The following is a 23384-nucleotide window of genomic DNA, read 5'->3' as shown; positions in this document are numbered from 1 at the left end:
CAAAGTCACATCCTGTGCTACAGCCCAGCACGAATGAGGGAAGCACTGCAGGAACTCTGAGGGATAAAGGAAATTCGTCTGTCCTGAGGAAGACAGCAACAGCTATTTGTAAAAGCAAAGAAACCCAAACATTTTAAAGTCTTTATGTGATTTTTTTATATCTGTTACATCTTCTCTGCAAAGAGAACTCAAAGGTTTATTCTTCAACCAAAATACAGTTTCAGTACATCCATCTTTCAGGAGATCAAAGCATTTGCATACAGAACCCAGTAATTTTATTATCAGCAGGTTTTGTAAGTGACTATAGCAAGAGTGAGATTCACAGTCTCACTGAAGACAGCCAATTATTCTAAAATCTGTCATTACTGACACTCAAATACAGAAAGAAATGTAAGAATATGCAAAGCCTATGTACAAGCAGAATTAGGATCAAACACATCTTACTTCCCAACAACTTTCTGTATTGGTTCTCCATCTTGGGGGCCTGTTACTTTATTATTCTTGTCAGCATGCAGTGACTCTAAACAGGCCTTGTTCTTCAGCACAAAGAAAACATTTTGGATGCTCTGGGAGGTAGTTTTATCAACTTTACCAAGGCCTTAAAGAATCAATTTTACTACTAAAAGTACAAGGCATTGGATGTCTCGATTTAACAAAGCTTCAAAGGTGGATGGAAAATTCTATAAGAAGTTGTCTTTATAATTTGGTCTTGCAACTGTATTACTATTTCCTCTATAGCTTTAGTACTAGTTAACATTCTGAAACATTTTCTCCATGTAGGCCCCACATCTTTAAATATGTATAAGAAAATCCTAAAACTAAACCCATCAGCACATTATCTATTACATTACAGAATACAATAGACAATTTTTTAAAGCATGATTTTCACCTAAAAGGCAGCTTTCTTTTTTACCTTTTTCAAGTCCATAGCAAAAGTAATTGCTAACAAAACATATAATTCTTTTAAGTTAAATTCCATCAAAACCAGCTAAAGGACATGTTTCAGATTATACCCAGTTAATCTTGGATCACACTCTTAACATTTGAGTCACAGAACATTAATTCTGTAAGTAGAAGGAAAGAGGCATCATATTATAAAGATATACATTTTCTTTGCTGCTTAACACCCACTGTACTCTGAATGACTCTTACTGAATTTCTACTTTATTACTACTTGTTCTATCAAGTTGTTTTATAATTTGGGAATTGCTTTTGGTTTTATTTCTGTTTCTTAAACAGAATTCTTTTCTATTTTAAGGATGCATCCTGTCTCCCCTTAGGGTTCTTTTCTGTAGACTACCCAATCTCACTTTTCACCCTTTCTTTGGCAGTTTCATAGACTTCTAATCATTCTTAGTGCCCTGGTGTAGCTGCTCCCCTTGTCTCCTGAAGAGCTGGGATCAGACTGCACACAAAACTGCAGCCAAAGCCACATGCCATGTGAAATTAGCAGGAGAAATATTCCACATGCTCCAGGCAAAATTCCTGGTTTACACTGCAGCACAGTGTTCACCTATTCCACAGCACTATGTGGTTTTCAACTCATGTTAAGCCTGTTTTATACAACATACCCTAGAGCCTGCTATAATCAAAAGCCAATTATCAACTCTTTCTATTTTGATCTCTATTTGTGTACATCGGATCAGTTTTTAGAGGCAGAGTTTTGTACCTCTTCTTACATTGTCTGATATTTCTTTAGATCAGCTCTCCAACAGGTCAGGTTTGGAATTCCACTCCTGTCCTCAGCTGCACTTGCTGTTCTAGCCCCAACAAACCCAGGCCACTTGGTCTGCAAATTCTGTCATTTTATTTTCTGTTCCATTTTCCAGATCATTAAGGACAATATATCCCTGCAAAAAAAAAAAAAAAGCTTCTTCTGTATATCTGCATGCTCCTAATCTATTTTCCATTAATTTAAAAAAAAATGTCAGGCCAAATTTCCACAGTTGTTCACAGGAATTAACCCGTGAGACAGTATCCAAAGCCCTTTTAAAACCTAAGTGCTCTTGTATGTTATCCATGGTACCTCTTATCCTTCCATGGATACAATACAGACTGGATTTAAACATTTTTTTCCTTGCAAACCCATTTTCCCAGATAATTTTTTCCCATGTTTTCTTGCAGATATTGAGTAAAATTTCAGTTATACACTGCCAACTTCCTTAGGAATGTAAGTTATACTGTCTAGTCTATGATTTCTCAGCTTTTACTTTTTATCTCATTTGAAACACAGACATTTTATTTTCTTTTCCTTTCTCAAGGCTGCAGTCTTATATCTGGGGAACTTGTATCAATTTTCTTAGCTTCATGTCCACAGTTTTATTATCCCAGGGAAGGACTGTAGAAATAAGCATTCCCAGTATTATCTGTCAGTCACCTACTGTCTTCTGAATATCAAATCAGTGCTTTCTTTGCCACATTATTACAAACACAAAGTGATTGTCTGTTGCATTTATGACCCTTCCTAACTACTTTGGGACCATCTTGGCAATTCTGTCCCCAGTACACCTGTGCTAATTTATATTCAAACTCAAAAAACCTGATTAAATAATCACTTGGTTTCATCTCCCCTTCTACTTGAGAGCACAGGAACAGCAGTTCTTGTGAATTTTGGAATCTTTTTTCCATAGAGCTGAGAAGAAACTTCAGTGTAATACATGCACCCATGTGATATTTCAACCCAAAGCCTTATTAATTACAAAAACCACATCTGCATAACCACTGGATTTTACGTCTCTATTTTTAATATATACAATGGTCATAATTGCAAAATCTGTTCCACAGAAACAGATAATTCCTCAACTCCAGAAATGTCCAACAAACCTTTATACCAAGTAAAACTACAGAAAATTAAATTGGGTTGTAATCAAGCTAGAAATATAATTTATTGAACATAAAGAAGCTGCAATTGTCCTGCTAAGAACTTACAAAAGCAATCAAACATATACTGTGCTCTGAAAGGAACCAGAGAGAATAAAAATAGGAAATTTTTCAAGACCATAATGAAATTCACATTATCAAAGGTTCTCTACAATTTTAATGACCTGTGAGTGCATTTTAATTAATTTAAATGTTTAAAGTAGTACTCTACACACATTCTTAATCTAAGACTACTTATACTATTGATACTGGCTTATTAAGGGCCAGATATGTAAATAGTTTAGATTAACTGTCTGTTACAACAGTTTAATTCAGTCTCATAACAAAGACTGTAAAATCAGGATAATGCATTCTCATCAGAAAAAAAAAAAAATCCAGTTGCGTTTTCACTCACTGTTTCAGTGATAAACTTCACATCAAAGGGACTCGGTGTTTTGAATGACATGTGAGCTTTTACAGGATATTGCAGTAACACAATATATGTCTGTCCTTGAAGTAAATGTTCTAGCTCAGCTATGACTCATATTTGCATCTACTTAAAAGCACAGGCATTTGTTAGATCACTATTTAGCTACCAGATAAAAAAGAGATGTTAAATCATTTCCATCACCATAGTTCACTGCTATGTAACAGTATAGTTAATACAAACATTTATAAATTTGTCTCAAGGATACAATCTCATGACAATATAGCTGCTTTTTACTGAATGGGATATAATATAAATGGGAATAGTGCCTGAACTTATTAAGTGGTTAACATGTTCACTCTAAACTTCTGTAAACTTTAGAAGTTCATTTATATTTACCAAAACAGGCTGGACAATACTAAACAGTGAGTTTCACCTAGCTTTTCCACATTGTCTTTTTCTCTATTTTGCTGTATATGCATATGCAAATACAGGATTTCAGTGGCATTTACTTCTTCTATGTATTCCTCACCAAACTCCATGGAACTGACCAAATTCACGCTCTGATGTCCTGATTTAACACAGATTTGGTTTTTAGCTGGGGAGGGAGTCCCCGAGCTGTGGGGGTGGTTCCCTGTGAGGACCCAGTTAACCATTCAGATGCCTAGTTTTGAAGATTGACACTTGGTTAAACCACTTCAAAGAGCAGTGTACACCTCCATGAAAACCCATCTAAGGATGGGCAAGAGGATGGGGAGCTCTCTTGGCCTGTGGCTTTGACCAGGTAACTGGCCTGGCTGGGCCAGCCCTGCACAGCCCGGAGTTGGCGTGACCAGGTTGGTGCCATGTGGCTATCTCAGCATGGCTCACAACTGTGCAGAGCTAGGCTGAAAGGACAGTGCAGGAGGGAATCTCTCCCAGTGACCTGCAGCTGTACTGATTACCAAGAAGTGGAAACATCTCTGCCTGCCCAGTCAGTTTGGGGGATATAAAGGAGGGGGTTAGCTGGTATTAACTAGATATAGGCACCTGCAGTTGGAGTTGGAGCTTGAGACTAAAAATCTGCTGGAGTAAGAGCTGGCTGTGCTGTGAGGAGCTAAGGGACATGTGCTTGTGCAAGGGGCAGATACAGTGAGAACATGTTGTGTGAGGGACAGACAGGGTTAGGTGGCTGGGAAAGGGACAGCTGGGGGCTAGCCAGTCATTTGAAATGAAAGAGTCAGTGCTGTGTAAAGATGCCTATAAGAAGAGGAGACAGAGGTACCTGAGAGAGGTCTATGAAAGAAGGAGATAAGAGTTGTGAGGAAAGAAATTTGTTAAGAGAAGAAGGCATGGAGAGTGTGTTACTAAAGGGCTGGTGGTGATACCACCTGTGTCCATCTTGACATAACTGCAACATGCAATGAACTTTGTTTGCTTAGCCACTTTTAGCCAGCCATGCTGCGGACAGAAGGACAAAAAGAAGCAGCTTTTTTTCTTTTTTCTGGCACCCTGCATGAAGGAAAGGCACAGGGTAGTGCTGGCAGCCAGCACAACTCACACAGTGCTGGTGGGGACCACTTGATCACAACTGATCAGCACAGCGATTCCTCAAGGGCAGAGCCTGGACAAGATCAACCATTCAATGTTATAATCTTTCACTCTATAAAAACTGTTTCAACTGATAAAGCTTGAGAACAAACGAACCCATGAACACCAATTTCTCTCCTGGATCAAGAAAAGGAAAGGGTGAAGGGCACAGAGAGGAAACAACAAGGGACTCTGAGCTCAGTGAAGGAGTCAAATTCTAGAAGGGGGTGGGATTGAGGAGATGCCTTAGTCATGGGCTGAAATTCTTTTGTAAGGCTATGGTGATATATATTGATATGTCAGACTGATTTTTTCCATGTAATTCATGGAATGCATTTGGAGGGTATAGTGCTCAAACCACAGCCATGAGCAGAGGCACCAGTGTTGAAGAAAGCAGATATTAAAGTAATTTGACCAGAGAAAAATGAGATGATAAATCGTGCCCTAGGAATAGAAGAAGAAAACCTCTGTTTCCCAGAGATGGATAAAGAGAACTCTTGCTTTTATGCTAGAACAGCTCATCCTTAAAATAATCCCCCAATGATTTGGCCCAAAAAAGCAGCTCTGGGAAAGCTGAGTAGCATGGGAAGGACTCTCACACTGCAATGAAGATTTTTCCTTTCCCAGGTTACTGATTTGCTGTGACACTGAAGCCATGAGAGAACTGTTTCTTGTGGAGAAATCCCCATGGCATGGCAAGAGAAACTGCTCTCCCTAAGCGACATGAAAGACTATTTTAGAGGTGGTAAACTGACTGAAAGTCACTAATTTTGTCTCTTTTATATTGTCAATGGGAAAGAAAAGGGGGGGAGAAGTGGTCTGAAGGTGTTTTTTTTATTAATTCTGTTAATAAAGTTTTCTTTGTACCCTTTAAAGTTTGAGCCTGCTTTGCTCTCCTAATCCTTACCTTGCAGCAGAAAATGAGTAAATAAATCTAGTGGGTGCACTGGCATTTGGCCAGCACTAGACCCACTACATTAATTGGTGCGTTGGCTGAGAAACTCAGACTGGTGAACCAAAACTACCACATTTAATTGGTGTTTCTCCCTGGTTTAATCAAAACTGCTACACTCTGACTCCTACTTCCTTTGTGGTACAAAGAGAATTTAAATGACTCATAATTTTAGTAAGTATAGATTAATTTTACCCTTCCCAAGAAAACATTTAAATGACTTATGGAACACTTTTCAGTGGATGTTCATGTTCATTCACATTGAATCATTTTAAGAAAGAGTCTAAGTGTCACATAACACACAGCAGAACTTAAAAGGTCTTCTGATCAAGGTCAGAGGAGAAGCACCACACAAGCTTGATTCAAAGAATCACAGAAATTCACCTCAAGAAGGAAAGGCACCTCTTTATACCTCATCCTTTTGATGGGAACGAATACTTAAGACACCTAAACACTTGAATAAGAACATACTATTTTAATTCAATACATTGGAGTAGAACTGTAGTTCAATAAATGTGCCCTACAGGACAGAGTTCTGTCTCCTGTTTTAAACACAGTTTTAACTTACTTCTTTGCACTCTACACATTCATCATTTCCCTCTGCCATTTATTTCTAACATCCTAAGTAATTCAGATGCACTATCCAAGCTGGAATCCTTTATTATGGGAAAGGAAATATTTAGAAATAATAATAGATCTGGGAACTGTGAAATGTAAAAGAACTGTTGTTCCGTTTAGAAGAGATGCTAATCTCACACCTAAAGTTTTAGATTATTGCATAACCATGGAAAATTCTAGTACATTCAAACATGCCCATATTTTCTGATGCCTTCTTTCTGAAACTAACCCATTTTTCTAACCCATTGATTAAATAAAGACATCAGGGCTGCTGGTGGCACTCCTTTGGGAAACATAAGACCTGCAGAAACACACATGCTTGCCAGAACCAGTCAACCAACTGTGCTCCTGAATTTCAAAGAACAAGAGCCAGACAGGCACACTACCTGTGCAGTTTATATTTCAGGGGTGAAGCATAACTCTCTGCTGAAGTCTTCCATAAAAATCCTGATGAATTCAGTAGAAACAGAAACACAAAAATGACTGCTGCTTGGATTATGAAATTTTATCTGTTCACAAGTCAGAATGAAAAGAGGAGGTACCTTTAAGAGTCTAGCATGGAAGTTTTTCACCACTGCATGAAAAACAGGGAAAGCAGAGATGGACTGACTGGCACTTGCCTCAGATACTAAGAGGTGTGGGGACAGGATGGAAAAATATTTGCTCTACATGGTGAGAAATGTTTCAGTAAGCAACAGAAGAGATACAGACAGATTTTTTTTTAATTAGAGGACTCAGGAGCATAAAAAAGAATGAAAACAGAACTAAAATATTTGTCTGTGGAGAGGTGCACTGCCAAAGTGAAACAGATTAAATGCTCATGCAAACAGAAACCTACAAAAATTAATTACCATGGACATCTTCTTATGCAGACAGGGAAAGATTGAAGTTGCTTCTGACTATATCACCATCAACTAGAGCTTTTTTCATTTTCAAAAAACACAGTTTAAACTCTTAACCATAGTTCTCAAAAACAGAGCAGTGTAACAGTTTTAGGAGCTTCTGAAATTTTAGATATTACAATGTTTATCCCAATTTGGAAAAAAAGCCCACATTATTATGTAGTCCAAAAATGCAACCTCAATAAATAAAACAATCAGAATAAAGTAAACATTCTTTCAAAAAAAAAAAAATTCAATCAGGAATTTTGATTTTCACAACTTCTAAACTGAAGCACCTCTGGTACACTCAAGTTTAGAAGCTCTGACTATTAGGAAATTACCAGGTTTTTGCCTTTAGTCTTACTGATGTAGTCCCTTTTAGTCCCAGCTAGAACAAGTCTGAAATGCTGGAAAAGCTTCAAGCAAGCATCATGGAATACATCAGGGTTTCTCAAGTTACAAAAGAAACACAACAGAGCAAGAAGCAATTACAGCCACTGCTCCTCCTCTGCTAGGTGGTTATATTGGATTCTCAAAAGGTAGACTGCTAGCTTCAAATTAATCAGAGTTCCTGTAATTCCTTGAAAATTTAATGTTATAGAAACTTGTATTAAAATAAAAAACTTGTTACCTACCTGTCCTATTTACTTCAGCTAAGCAGGATTTCTTTTAACCACATTGGACAGATGTCTTTCAGCACAGCTTAGTATAAAGAGGATTGATACAGTGCAGCTGGAAAGAACACTACCTTTAGATCTCTCCTGCCCATCTTCTTTGCATCTTCATCTGGACCACAGGAAGAGCTTGCAACAACAAGGAATTTTTGCTGCCTGGCTTCCCGAAGAGCTTTCTGGGTGGGACCTTCAAATCCTTTCTTCCTCGTACAATCATGGCCTACTATGAAATAAAACCAATAAAAATATCATCAGAATGCTTTGTATTTACTCTTCTGGAAGCTATCTCCTTACTTAATATTAGCCAGACATGTGAAATTCTCAAAGAAACACCACTTTAAATAAATAATTCTCTGGTTATTGTGCCATCCATATAAAGTATTCCAGGGCTACTTGGATCTCTGTTCCACAAATAATTTCATCTTACCTAAAGTGTACCCTAGACTTGGCCCCCAAAATGCTATGATCTTGCAGTACAGAGAGAGTCACAGGAAAATGGATGCATCCTTTCAGAGCCACAGGAAACATCAGCTCACTGCACCCTATCTGGTGTCCAACACCAATGCAGTATTCTGATTTACAGCTCATAATTCCTTTTGTTTCCCTGCACTTTCTGCCAACCCACTTTTCCAACAAGGAATTACTGATGAATAGGTAGCTCAGCAAAGAAATCCTAAGCAGGTAACACAGCTTGAAATCAAAGGTTGAAAAAGATAGGATGAAGAGTACAGCACAGTGGACTACAGCACAGGGCATCTGCCATGACCTGGCAGAAAGGACACTTGCTTTCCCTGACAGCCTTTGCACTGGCAGCTCACACAAACCCAAACAAAGCTCTTTGGGATCCCTGCATCTTGTTGCAGTGCTCTGTTGGATGTACATGGGTCTGCATGAAATAGAATGTAATACTGATTTCCAGCAGGATTTGGGCACTTACATCCCTCTGGTTCTTTGAAAATAATCTCTGATTGGAAGAACACATTATACAGCTAAAATCCAGACTGAAACAAATGGACCACACATTATGCATTTCTAAGTGATTGCTCTTGTAAAATGGTTTTATGAAGACCTTTACACCAAAATGCAAACCTGATGACTTCAAGCAGGGAAAAAAAACCCACAAATACTCCCTCCACTCTTGAGGCAAAAAAGCAGATCAAACAACACAAAACCTTCCTGTATACCCAACCTGAGTACAACTGGAACTGGTGGAAAGAACTATGCCAGGATTAAAAAAAAACTTCAGTATTTATGTATTCTCACTGTTTCAAGAGTTGAAGCTACTGTCACAGATATCCTGAATAATAACTTTCTCTGAGGATCAGTAAACAGCAAAATTGGTTTGATGTCTAACATCTACTCATGTACTAACTGCTATCCACTAGCATGTTGCTCAAGAGTATTTGGTTTGTTGCTCTTTTTGAGATACACATACCTATCAAGCAACAGTGTTACAACAGTTCCACAGCTTTAAAAGTCAGTAACTATGAAAAAAATAAAGAATGAGTTCCAAAGAACTGTTGCACTTAGATGTCAGTATCTTAGGTTTAAAGATTTTCTATTCTGATTCCATTGCTCATGGAATGGGCACAACCAGGCTCATTTTAAATGGCTTTTTTGCATGACCTTCTAACTGCAATTGCATCAGATCAAGGAAAGGAAAAGCACAGTTAACAGTCTTAGCACTGAGTTAATTCAACCATGAGTAAAGAAACTCATTGAGTTCAACTTTTGAATATAATTGGGTAATAAATAAGCAGATGTTGTTTTTAGAAAATACAAGAAGAGTACTGAGCAAGGAGCAGTTTTATAACATGTTTAGAAACAGCTGCTGTAGCAGTGTTGACTTAGGTTTATAAGCAAGCCACAATCAACATTGCTGAATTCCTGCAGGTAAAAGGAATCAGAGCATCACTTTACACTGTGTTTTGATCCATAAGGAAGTGTGCAAGCACTGATAATACACACTGACACCCTAAATAAAATATCAGCTCTCTCTCTTTGATAATTAGATTCCTCTATGTATGATCTTGCTACCATATCAGGAAGGACAAGATTTAAAACACAACCAGCTTTTAATGCTAATCTCATTTTAAAAAATCCATTATTTTTTAAAAGGTAACCTGTACTCAAAGTATATTTTTTTACAGAGCTGATTTCTGAGTGGGCATCAGAGAGAGAGAACCAACCCACAGGATCACAAAGCCCAACAATAATTGCTGACTAGCCCCTCTCAAACTACTACATGTCCTTCATATCAATTTGAAAAACCGAGGCAAGAAATAGGTTTCTTTGGGTGTCTTAAAAATTATTAGACGTTCTTCTCTTGAAGGATTTCTGTACAAAGCTGAACAGCAGCCTGACAGTGAGACAGCAAAAAACTGCTAGTAAATAAATTACACACTCTGTATTGTGGATGCTATCTTCAATTGCCTGAAATGCAGCAGGATGAAAGCTCCTACATCAAACACCGGAGTAATGAAGTCCAGAATAGCTGTCCTAAAATTAACATTAAGTACTATTAATTTTTTTCTACCTAGCTGCCAGATACAAATTTACAATGCAAACTCACTGTGAATACTGAGAAGTTCCCCTTTGTTCTTTATTGTGCACTATATGACTCAGAGAGAAAAAACAGCAGCTCCAAACTAAAACCAAACTCACAACCACTGAATGGTTTGGGTTGCAAAGTGCCTTAAAGCTCATCCACTTCCATCCCTCTGCTGTGGGCAGGGACACCTTCCACTATCCCAGCTTCCTCCAAGCCCTGTCCAGCCTGGCCTTGGGTCACTTGCAGGGATGGGAGAGCCCCAGCTTCTCTGGGAAACCTGTGCCAGACCTCAGCACCCTCACAGGGAAGGATTTCTTCCTAACATCTAATTTAAACCTCTCACCTCTCAGTATGAAGCCATTTCCCCTTGTCCTGTCACTACATGCCCTTGTACAAGTTCCTCTCCTGCCTTCTTGGAGTGGATGTGCAGAACCTCACAGTCCAGCAAATCCAAAACTAATTAAATGCCACTCTCAGTGCCCTCTAGCCTTGCCAGCATTCCAGGTGTTCCACTGCTGAGTCAAGCTGTGGGACAATGCAGCCTCAGGAGCAGTGAAGGGCAATCCCCTGCTACTGGGCAGAGCCTCCCTGCTTCCTTCAGGCTCTGCACTGCAGTGAAAGCAAATACCTGCCAGGAGAGACAGCTCAGCTTGGCCAAGGATCACTTGCCACTCTGGCTGTGCACTGCCCTCCAACTCAAGCATCCCAATGCACTGAAGTTAGCCCAGAAGACTGAAAAACGCAGCTGGAAGTATCCTTACAACCCAGATTTCCAAATCCTACAGCAATGTGAATTTTGAAAAAAAAAATAAGCAAACATTTCTCCAGTACCCATGAGAAATCCGTGTTTCTCAGGGTTATACTCTCTCACTAATAAGAAAACAAGAGGGAACAGAATATGATCACCTTTCAATAGGCAGCAGAAAGTATTTTTAAAAGAGACAATATTACCCACTGAGACGTGAGTAGGACCTACAGAGGGCAATAAAAATTATGCAGTATTAGAGGACAAAGCACTGAAACAAAATGAATTGAAATACTGATTAATTTATGACACTCAAGGTATGAAGCAAATTAAGACTTGTAGAAGCACATGGGTGGCTGATGAGCTTAAATTGTGTTGGAGACTGACAAGGGTTTTTTTATATATAATTATTTGTCAAATGGCTCCCTTGCTTGTCACTTCTTGGTATTACAAAGTGCTCTCATGATTTCTGGAGAATAAACAAGACTGAACAGCCAGGGAGTGGTTTTTAGAATCAAACAACAAATGAAAGTATGTTTAATATGAAAAGGGGGCAAAGATGGGGCATCCACACTGTAAAACACAAGCATGGGGAAAATCCACCACTATATATCCTCAAGCCAGAGTGCACCTTAATAGGAAAGGAAGGCAATGCTTCCTGGCCTCTTCACTCAACTACAAACACAAAAAAAACCCAAAATACATTTACGTGGCTACTATTCTCTTTCTCAGCCTTGTGTTTTCTAGAGGAATTTTACACAATGGCAGTAATTCCATGATCATGGGAACTAATGAAGCTTGATTGTCAAAGCCTGGGGTAACTTTTACCTGGGATATATTACCAATTCCAAAGGAGCTTTAGGCTTCAACACATGGGAAAAAGAAAAAAAAAAACAACAACCCAACAAAAAAACCTCCAAAACAGATACTGAAATTGCCATAATTGGAACAAATTCTTCACCTGGAAGTTATATAATGTTTGTAGGGTTCTCTAATTTTACATAAACAGTTATCTCTGATGGCAGTCCTGCTCATGACTAAGGCAGGTGCCACACTCCCTTCACATGTGAATACTCTGTTATCAGAGGATGGAGCTCACCACTTCCCTTTTGCACCATCCCACTTATTTTCAGGAGAATTGATGAAACCTGGTTTATTTGAAACTTATCTTATTAACTATCAAATGTAGCTGTAATTGAAAAATAGGTTCAAAATCATTAGTGGGATCTGTGCTCTCAGAGAGTGCGATAGCATGAGCTTCATTTACTTAGGAAAGCAGAGGTGCTGGGGTTTTCCTAATGGAGTTAGAAAAAATATTATTAAAATTACACAGGGAAGTAGTGTGGTGCCATATAGATACTATTCCAGAAGGTATTATATCATCTTAGCAATCTTCTGTAAAACTGAGTCTGGATTTCATAATACCAGTATTTTCAAAATGTTTCCAGACCATAATGTATGCTTTCTGAAAGGTGAGCTGAGAAAGAACATGTGCACACAACACAAAAAGGGAGTATCAGCAGATACAGTAACAAAATCAGTCACAGAATAGATTTCTAGGACAAAGTCCTTCCAAGTTACTCATACAGTCCATATTGCCTTCAGTAGTCTCACTCCCCTTAGTGAATTAACTTCAGAATAAAATATTTAAATGATAAAAAACTGCTGCTCAGACACCAGGTCAGTTGATAAAACATAGTGCAAGTATTTTTGATTTACTGGTACACCACAATTTGAGAAGCATCACATAAACAAAACAAAACAAAAAAATACATAACCGGTCTGAGCCTGGTGATGAGAATATTTTACCTTTTGTCTCAGGGATCTGCTTAGCATATCCAGACTCTAAACTTTCCAACGCAACCTGCAAACCTGTAACCTAATTTTAAAAAGAGGAAAGAACAAGAGGAAGCAATATGAAAACACTGCTTTTAAAGTGTCTATTCGCAAAACACAGCATTCATGCTGGTCTACCTTATTAATTCCATCTATATTTTTTTTATTCTTGATTATTGTCTCTCAGTTGTGAGCATAAGTCCTAATTCAAGATTTGGAAAGACCCAGAGCAACAATGCAATAAAGCACAAGCCACCCAGAATCTCTCAAAACACTTTTACAACTCTATTAAAACAATGCAGACATACAAAATACCAGGGTTCTGACTATACCAGTAACTTATAGCAACTGCTGTCACTGCACTGATCTTGAATTTAATGGCACAATGTGACTTACAGCTTCATCACAACAAAACATCACATTATATAGTGTTATGCATTACAAAAAACTCATTGCTCTGGAATGAATACAGTTCATAACTGCAGAGGCCCTACACATATATATATAATATATATATATCTATATAGACACAAATATATATATAATATATATACACACACATACATATAATATATATATCTATATAGACACACACATACATATATATATATATATATATCCCTGAAATTTCAGAGCATTGGAACTGTTCCATGTTTTGTGTTCCTGATTCAGCAGAATTCCATATGGGCATAAACTTCCTTTTTCTATGAGGCATTTTCTTTTCCTTATTGAAATTTCAAACATATAATCTTCACTGGTTTATAAGTAAGCCCTGAATTGACCAGAGGAAAACTGGAGGCAGAGGAAAGGAGGAAATGAGAGATGAAGACCATCAGAAGAGGGTGTGAGCACAGTACATTCCTTTCACTTTACCAACACATAATTAATGCAACTGCTGAAATGCATTTGGGGATTTTTTTCCTACTTCATTTCTTTAACACATGCAAGGTAATTTTCTGTCTGTCATCCCTCCTACCTGTGCTCATCCTGTTTCCTGTCAAAGGGGCAGAATATCTGGTATACATCATGGAAGATTAGAGAAGTAAAAGTAATGTTCAAATATTCCACTCAAGACAGTACAACTGCCTCTGATCTCTTAATGTATTTTTTTCTAAACTAGAAGGTCACTACCGGGTATATTTAGAAAAGTAAAATAATTAATAGTAATAAAGGAAGTTAAACTAAGTTACTTCCAAAGGCATGGATGGAAGCATGGGAGGGAATCTGTGTGAATATCACAACTACTGCACACTCCTGCCTCATGTAGAGCAGCACTGAGCAAGTACAGACTGACATGTATTACTCTGTGGCACCATGTTTCACATACTTTCACTGCTAATATTTCACCAAATCATGAAACTCAAAATATTCTGTTTCAGTACACTTCATAAGTGAGTTGCTTTACCTATGTATTTACCAAAGTAAGAACCAGAAGCTTCCTTACAGCTATGCAAGTGGTGTTCACCACACTTTTACCTGCCCCATTGCTTTGTCTCTCTCCAAACTGGTTAACATTTTCTGTGTCAGTGAATTCTGGTATTTTTCTGACAGCTGCTTCAGCATTGGTTCATAGGATGCATAATGTGCCTTCAGCCTGTGAGCAAGAGGAAAAAGGATTCCTCATAGATGAGTTAAATCAGAGATTTATATCTGCATAACTTCTCCCCTCCCAAAACAAATGAGTGAAATTACCAAAAGGTCAACACAGAGGAGACAGCAAAGCTGTTTAGTATGTAAGCAACCAACAGCAATACCACAACAGAGGGAAAAAAGAAAGCCAGATCAATGAATAAGAGGATTCACAGCTTGTTTGGTCACATCTTAAAACAATTCATCCAATTTTGTCCTGTCGTTAATCCTTCATACACATACTGCATGTTAATTTTGGCTAATTTACTTTCTTACAGATGGACTGTATTTCACTGGAAGAAAGAGAACTACAGCTCTTATCTGACTACTAAATAAGATCTTCATCTGGACAAAAAAGTCACAATACGATCCCCATTTCTTTCTTCACTACACATTACACTGTGAATACTTCAGCACTTTAATCCTCCAGACAAACTAAGATTCAGACATGTAATGCCTCATGAGAAGCACGTGACACCAACAGCTCCAGAAGCACTGCATCCTGCAGAACGCTGCGTCACAGAAGACAAACCAGTGCAGAGTGCTCTCTTGCATTAGCATGCATGCATTCCAAGGGGGGAGCTGCTATTGCATGCACTGATTGATGACAACACCAGCAAAACTCAGGGAATTAACTGGAGCTGCACATGTAGGCCTCTCCCCAGTGCTATTTTAAAACAAGTGCTGGCACAAACATGTGCAAAGAAGAGATTCTAAGCTCAGCTCCTATTTAGAAATTAAATCACTATAACTCAGTAGCAATGGACTAGTTTGGGGTTATTTGTAACCAAAGCAACAGAACAAGTTTCTTACTGAAAGTTTCAGGTGACAGAAATTGCCAGCTATGAGAATCAGGAATGCAAAGATTCTGAACTTGGTGTGATACCAGTTATCCTTAAAACGGGCAAAGGTTCTAAACAGAAATCACCACCTATTTATGGCAAAAGATCTGGGTTAAAAAAAACCCAACAACTCGTTTTTGCTTCCAACTATTAGAAATACTATGTGTTCATTAATGCATACTGCATAATAGAAAATCCACCAAAAATAAATCCTTGGAAATTCTTTGATCTGTCACATGGAGCTGCTGTTTACCAGGACATAATTAAATGCAGCTAGGCTCACTTCATATTTCATACTGTTATCTCATTATCAGGCAACAATTCAAAACATTATCTTTAATGCTACATGTCTAGCAACTGAAATTATTTTGTACCTTTTCATATCAGAAATCAGCCTGTTTTTCTCCTGGACCACTCGGTTATGATGCATTCGATGGAAGTCTCGTTCTTTCTGCATTTTTAGGAGAGCCTCTTCTCTTTTACTGTGTGTAAAAACAGAAAATGCAAGGCAGCAGTGTTAGTCTCCTCCTGTGAATTGCATGAAGGTATGCTGAATACATATTGAATTAATTTTCAGATCTGCACATGTCTATTGCATCTAAGCTGGAAGTTCTTGTTAGTACAACCTGTGTTGGAGAATATGTACTTTTGAGATCTTTTTGCTGCCAGCTGAGGCTCAAAACCATGGGTACTCTTCTGTTTCCCTCAGAGAGAATCCATAAGGATTCTGGTATTATAAATCATCAGTGCTGAGGTCAACTTTATGTTAAGTACAAGGAGTCTCATGGAGGCAGAAAAACCAAACTTATTGTTTAAAATTCTATGCAAAAGCATATTGATAATACACTGAAAATACTGATTTTTAAGAAAATATTTACATCACATCTGTATTGTTGCTGTGCAAATTAATTTGCAGAGCCTAGTGGAAAAAGTTGGGCCAAAAACATTTTAGGTTCTCTTCAATCATGTCCTCAGGTGTTCCCTGGATGTGAGAGGAGGCAGCAAAAGGACTCAATTTCAAAATTACTTGGAAACATACTGATAACCTGTTATTCTCTGAGCACATTCTACACATAGCCATGGGACACCCTGAGATGCTCTGCTCCATAAACCTAAAAAAGAAAATACTCTGCATATATTCAGTACATTTTCTCCTTGCCTTTCCTGATATAGGTTTGGCAGGAAAGATTAGTAGATGAATTGTTTAATTGCAAAGGAAGCTTGAAATTAACTTGCACTGAAATTAGACATTTGCTTTTTGCAGAAATAAAGCTCATTTCCTCTGCAATTGGGAGTTGAAGAATTAGGTAAAACCAAAATGAAAATTGCTTATGCCAAAATAAGAGGTCCAGGAAGAAGATCCATAACTGCCAGCACATTATATTTAATAATTTAAAATATAAATAATTTACTAATACAGATAATTTATACCTGCTGTATATGCAAGCACTCTATTTGTTACCTATACAAACCACCATACTAACACATGTACATTTGTATGTGAATTGGTTCTTGTAGCACAGGCCTGAAGGAGAGCCCAGTGAATTCATGCCAGCCCCATGGAGCTGGCAAACAGAGGAACTCCACCAGTATGGGATCACATTAATCATTCTGCTCAGGCTTCTACAAACATTTGAGAGGTAAATGAATCAGTGGTCTCAGGACAGTTCAACAACTGGGAAACAACTCCCTCATGACACCATGCTCAAAACCTGACTTGCCATAAAGAATTTGAATGCAAAGCCTGCCCTTTCAAAGCCCACCTGATGGCTTGTTGTGAGCATAAAAGATGTTGCTACAGCCATGGTAAAGCCAATATCCATTTATTTCAGGGAAGATATATGACCAAGTCTGCAGGTCTCCATTTAAACTTTCTCAAACAAGTACTTTGGTTAAAATAGCGAAAGAGGACAGGGTGCAACAAACCCAAGTAGGGATTTTCAGAGGCAAGTTACATGCCCTGATCCCACTGAATTTAGGTGGGACTGCATTCCCCAAGATGCTGCAAGTTGTAGCTAAAATTGTAATTGAAATAAAGACAGTTTTAGAAAGACTATACTATCAGACTTTTACTCTCTCTAGCTCACATGGCACTTAGCAGCAAAGATGCTAAATGCACCATGCAATTAAACAGCTGCATTTAAAAGAGGTGCACTACACAAAAACTGTGCACTTTTTTCATGGTGTAATTGAAAAAATATGTGCAGGAATAGTTAGATTTTGGTGCAGAAACAGCAGCTGAACTGAGAATTTTGTTGCTACTGTCACTAACCAAAATAATAAATATGACTTCCAGAATTACTTTCTATTTTGACCATTACTTTGGCTGTAAGATGGGTGTGCTTCAAAAAGGAAAGAAAGGTAACTGCAAATGTTTACACTTCCTAACTGATGGTGCCAACTCAACTACATACCTCAGGCAAAAGCTTGGCACAACCTTGATTTCATCTACATAAGAATTTCCTAAGCATTTTAAGAGCTTTTACATATCAAAGTTCACAGTCCCCATGACCAACACAATGTGGTGTTGGTCCCTGTGACCATCACAATCTGACTGCACATGTTTAAATAAATAGGCAACAGACTGGGTCTGGCCATAGGAAAACACAAAAATATCTGGTATTCAAATGATTTCATATCATCAGATAGGCAGAGTTTAACATGGCTATGAAATTGCAATCTATTTTCAGTTCAGAAAAATGTTACCAGAACATTAAGTGACCAGACACCACTGAAGATGAGGGTATAGAATTAACTAGTCTTGTTTAACCGTTTACCATTGTCAGTGTTATTTACAGTTTTTTCCTGCATACTGGGATAAAACCCATTCGGGAAACATTCAGCAGACAACAACACCCCTTAGCAGTAAACTGGGGCTCAAATGTAGCCTTCAAGATAAAAGAAAAGGAGCACATTTGAGGTACCCTTCAACTAGTGTCACATGGTAAACCAGTGTAAAATTAGTTTTGCTTTCTGTCACCACACAGTGGTCATTTTTAGAAAGCGTTTAAATAAAGATTAGTGGTGTATCTAAACCTTAAAAATAACTATATTTAGTTTTGGAGTAAAAGGATTATGCTGATATTTATTTCTTTTAATGTATGCAGAGACATCAAGATGCCTTCAGACATTGCACAAGCTATAAAAAATACATGCTCACAACTGAGGAAATGAAGCTAACAGCAATTTTCTCTTTAAATAATAAAACACCACAGTGAAATCTAACCAACAGCCTGCAATCTACTCAATTTCCCCCCCCTGCCTGCATGCAATCATGTAAATACTGTATTAAAATACCCAAAATACAATTACAGATAGCTTCTAGACACTAAATGTCTTCCACCAATTGCTAAACAACATTAAAGCAGGAGTTAATTGGTTTATAAGCATTTATCCTGGGCCCCCATACTGCCTAAATCCCAAATAACATCTCTTTCCTGCAAGACGGCTGTCAAGAGTATCAAACTCAGAAATACCAAATGCAATTACAAGATTTCCTCAAATACAATTCACAGCACTGTAGCTCTCAATCAATGTTTTCTGAGTAATCCACAGAGCAAAATACAGGACTTCCCTTGCTCACAAAATCCTTGGTTTCTAACCAGTCAAATCAGCATTTCTCTCATGCTCTCAGGCATTCTGCTTTCTGAGTCATTCTCTCAGAAAATTCACATTGTCATTTTGGCTCCTGTTGGAATATTTGCTTTACCACAGCAAAGGCAGTGACTCAAGTTACTGAATGTATGAACAAGAAAAAATGCTGTTAACAGTCACTACACTAAATGGATTTAGTATACAGTATTATGACTAGGGTTTATCCAAAAGTTATAAAAGAACACTGTAGCCCATGTATGTACAGCAAAAATGTTCAATTTCACACATTTCAATTATTTCAGAAGCAGTACTGGTTTAATTCATAGATTATTCCAAACAATGTATATGAAATGAATGTCACAAATGCTGAACTTTTAACATTAGTATCAGTGAGATCTTTGAAAGTTATTTGAAATGAAAAGGCTGAAAAGTAAAGTAAGGACAGAGTACTGTTAGCAAGTTTTACAGCTGCCTATACTGCATTCCAGTAAGAGCTGACAGACTATGGAAATAAAGCTCTCCCTGCAAATGGCCAAAGGGAGGGTCTGGCTTCAGCAGTGTTTTCACAAGGCACAATACCTGCAGTGGGTAAGCCAGTGAACAGGATGTGCTCACACACAGTCTGTGTCACACACAACTGCCCTGAATTTCAGTGCCCTCTCTGCAACACCAACCAGTGACATGACCCATTTGTTTGCCACCAGAGTGTTGCTACTTTTTGTTCCAATACCAGAATATGAAAAAGCAGGCCCCAGTTTCAGTCTGTGAATTCAACTTGAGTGTTGGGATTTTATCTAACAGAGAGCCTGCAGCAGCCCAATACCTACACTTCTTTCCCTCTCCTGCTTGCTCGTGGTTGTACATTATCATGTCATCTCTCAGCCTTTTAACCAGACAGCTGCTATAAAAGCTTTTCTGGCACTCCATGGAGTAAAAAGATATTCTTAGGGGAAAAAACCCAGCTCATTCAGACCATGGTGCAATGAGTTTGAGCTTTATATTGTTAAATAATGATGTAGCGATACAACAAACCCAGGAAAACTCTTATAAAGTCATAATCCACTCAGATTATTTTGTTACAGCATGTTCTGCCTCACAGAAGGGGTGAAGAGAGGGATGAAGAAAGAAAATAGGTGGGGAAAAAAAGAAAATAATGCTCATTGAAATTACTGCTATCAAGGATAAATTTCATGACGGCCACATTTTGTCCTTCTTTCTTTCACTCTGCATGATTGCTTCTTATTCTCCCCCACTCATATGAGACACAATCTTTGAGTACCCATTGTCCAAAGAAGCTGCAGATTAAAAAAGAAAATGTTTTCCCTATGGTCTGTCTCCCAGTGCATCATTGTATTTAGACTACGCAGTATCTGACTTGATTGTTGCCACTGTTTATTAAACTACTTGACTGTGGCCAATTAATTCATTAAATTAAAATGTAATAAATCATTACAATCAGAAAATAATTTAATTACCATTATCAGCAGCAATGATTATTCGACATCTGAATAGTTCTGGGTTTGTTTTTTTTCATAGAAAGGAACAACCTAAATGAAAATTAGCAACTTGAGCAATCCTGAGGAGAATCAAAGAGACAGAATTAACTTTAAAGTTCCATGTTTTGAAACCAAATATGAAGGGAGTGCATAAATAGGCCTCAGAGTACATTCCCAATGAACACACACACGTGCAAGGACCACTCTCCAGAAAAGGCCATGCAACATAAGGCTCATTACCACATCACTCCATTTTACAGGCTAAGTATTTTAACTCTCCTGACTGAAGTCATGCAGACTTGTAGCATAAACTACTACAATGGATGTACACATGAGTATAATTAATGATGGCAATTTACACTGACACACCATTACCACTAGGCCCAGAGTGATACCTTTTTTATAATTAAAAATGAAGACTAAATGTATAGTGATTTTTTTTCCTACACTGAAGGTTTGTGGCAGCTGTAATTTATAGTACTGTAATACAAAATGCACATAACAATTTATTTTTTAGTTCTACCTATTAGGCTCTCACAATTCTCTGCAGTAATTTGTTATGATTACGGGATATTGAAAGTTATTTTTGACCTAGTAAATACAAATAAAAGAAATTAATATTTACATTTCTAACAGAACTCAGAAAAACTTGAGCTTTAATTATAAATGTCACCTAGAAGTAAAAGTCTGTGTAGCCAGCATAACAAACAGGAAATTACTATTTTTCACTAAGTACTTGGGTTTGCTTCTACTTACCTTTTACTTTATCTACTACCATATATAAAAGTTTCAACAAAACCAAATAACATACTTGAGAGAGTGTTTGTAGTTTTCCAGATCTTTCTTCAAGCTCAGATTCTCAGTCTCCAGTTGCTGGTTGCGGGTGTACACATCTGGAACCAGCCCAGCATCCTCAACTGTGAGCACACCTCTCTCAATGAGTTCATACCTGGTAGAAAAGAAACAGATTTCTTTATTTCATTCCATGTTTCCATTCCTTCACTCATATTTTCCTTCTCATGCTACCATTTACCTAAACCAGAATCACAGCAATATTTACCATCTTCAAGCATTTACCTGCTGTGACCATTAGAATTTGTAGCAGTGAATTCACTACCCCACACACTGTTCTGTTCTCCTGCTTTTCATTCTAAAATGTGTATTGTTCATAATAGTCAAGACACATAACACAATACTTTACATTAAACAATTATTTTCTTCCTTTCTTTAAATACCTTAAAAGGCAGAAACAAATATTCTTCTTCAAATAGCATTTGTATATACTCACAGTCCTTTTTATCTCATATGCTCAAATACATCAAGATTTTTTTTACTGAGCACTCAATCTGCAGAAAATAAGGATGAATGAGCCATTTTCAACATGGAATACAGAGCTCACCTGGGGAAATTCCTTCATTCCTACCTGTTTATTTTCCCTCTCCTTATTTAACTATATTTACCAATATTTACCTATTTTACCAGCCCCTGAGAATACTTGATTCTGTGATGTAGAAGGCTGAAGGTTGCTTTAGCTAAATACTTACACAGACTGACTTGGATTTTAAAAATAAAAGTATCTGAAGCAGCCTGGAATGGCTGGGTAGCACCCCAGGAATTCCTACAGTTTCAGTAAGAAGATCTACTCATCCAGTATCCTATTTTAGGACTATCCATCTTTTGGTGATATGTCAGTAAAAAACAAGAATACAGTACAGACAGAAGAGTGAGATCTCAGCCATGACATCAACTCACCACAGGGTGCACGGAGTTGTAACTAACTTAAATCAGATAAACACCATAACCCCACAAGCACCTTCCCTGCTGGGAAGATGGTCTGAGATGTTCTGGGTGGGAGCTCACTAGAAGGAGCAACATGAACATTATTTGCCTTTTCAGGTGAAAAATATATTGAATCTGTGCTTTTTTTTTTTTTTTTTTTTTTTGCTTCCAAGTAATATGGAAGTATGAAAAGAACAGAAGTAAACAGAAATAAAAATCATACTAAACACTGTTTCCTACACCTGGATATAAACAGCAGATTTGAAATCTGAAGACAGTAATCAGCAATAACATTCATCAATAATCATGCTGCTGAAACAAAAAACATTTCTATAAAAAGCAACCTTTATTTAACATCCTCCAAAAAACTTAAGGGGAATGGTAGTATCTCTGTCCCAATGACTTCCTACAGTCAGCTAAATATTTGCATTCTGAGGATACTTCTTGGAATGCTCATCCCTCTGAATTAAGCTGTCACATTCACCACCAGTAGATGAAAGGTTTTTGAAAAATTCATCTGAACATGTCCACAGTAAAATTAATTCTATCATCAGTTCATTTTCTTAAGTAAATTACTGGAGGGATAGGCTTTAACACTAAGAAAGAAGCCTAGGGATTTTTTCCTTTCCTCCAAACAGTGACTGATGCACAGGTACAATTTCTATCAGAAATACTACAAATAAGGGCAGCCTCATGGCAGAAACTCACAACCCTTCACTTCCTGGAAGTATTTTTCCACTGAATGCCCTAATTACCCTTCATGAAAACCACCAAGTATTTGCACAACGACTTTTCAAATATAGATAATTGATGAACCTCAACTCAAGCAGAGCTAAAATTTCTGATAGACAATTTTCAGGAAACACAATTAATAGCAATAAATTCACTACAGCTTTGTCTAAGAACAGTACTGAAAGTGAGTGTTTTTGTGC

General features: G+C 37.7%; 1 protein-coding gene across 1 annotated transcript in view; it reads right to left on the bottom strand.

The window, feature by feature from the left end:
- Positions 1-23384, bottom strand: part of SPAG16 (sperm associated antigen 16) — a 364149-nt gene that overhangs the window by 329881 nt on the left and 10884 nt on the right. Inside the window, exons 5-9 of the mRNA XM_062506713.1 lie at positions 21485-21622; positions 15958-16065; positions 14589-14706; positions 13086-13155; positions 8055-8203 (exon numbers count right to left, since the gene is read on the bottom strand). Coding sequence (XP_062362697.1) covers positions 8055-8203; positions 13086-13155; positions 14589-14706; positions 15958-16065; positions 21485-21622 — 583 coding nt within the window. The remainder of the gene's footprint in view (positions 1-8054; positions 8204-13085; positions 13156-14588; positions 14707-15957; positions 16066-21484; positions 21623-23384) is intronic.

This window comes from Cinclus cinclus, chromosome 21, assembly GCF_963662255.1.
Source record: "Cinclus cinclus chromosome 21, bCinCin1.1, whole genome shotgun sequence".
Taxonomy (NCBI): domain Eukaryota; kingdom Metazoa; phylum Chordata; class Aves; order Passeriformes; family Cinclidae; genus Cinclus; species Cinclus cinclus.
The sequence above is the reverse complement of the archived record's forward strand: the minus strand, read 5'-3'. Positions and strand labels throughout refer to the sequence as shown.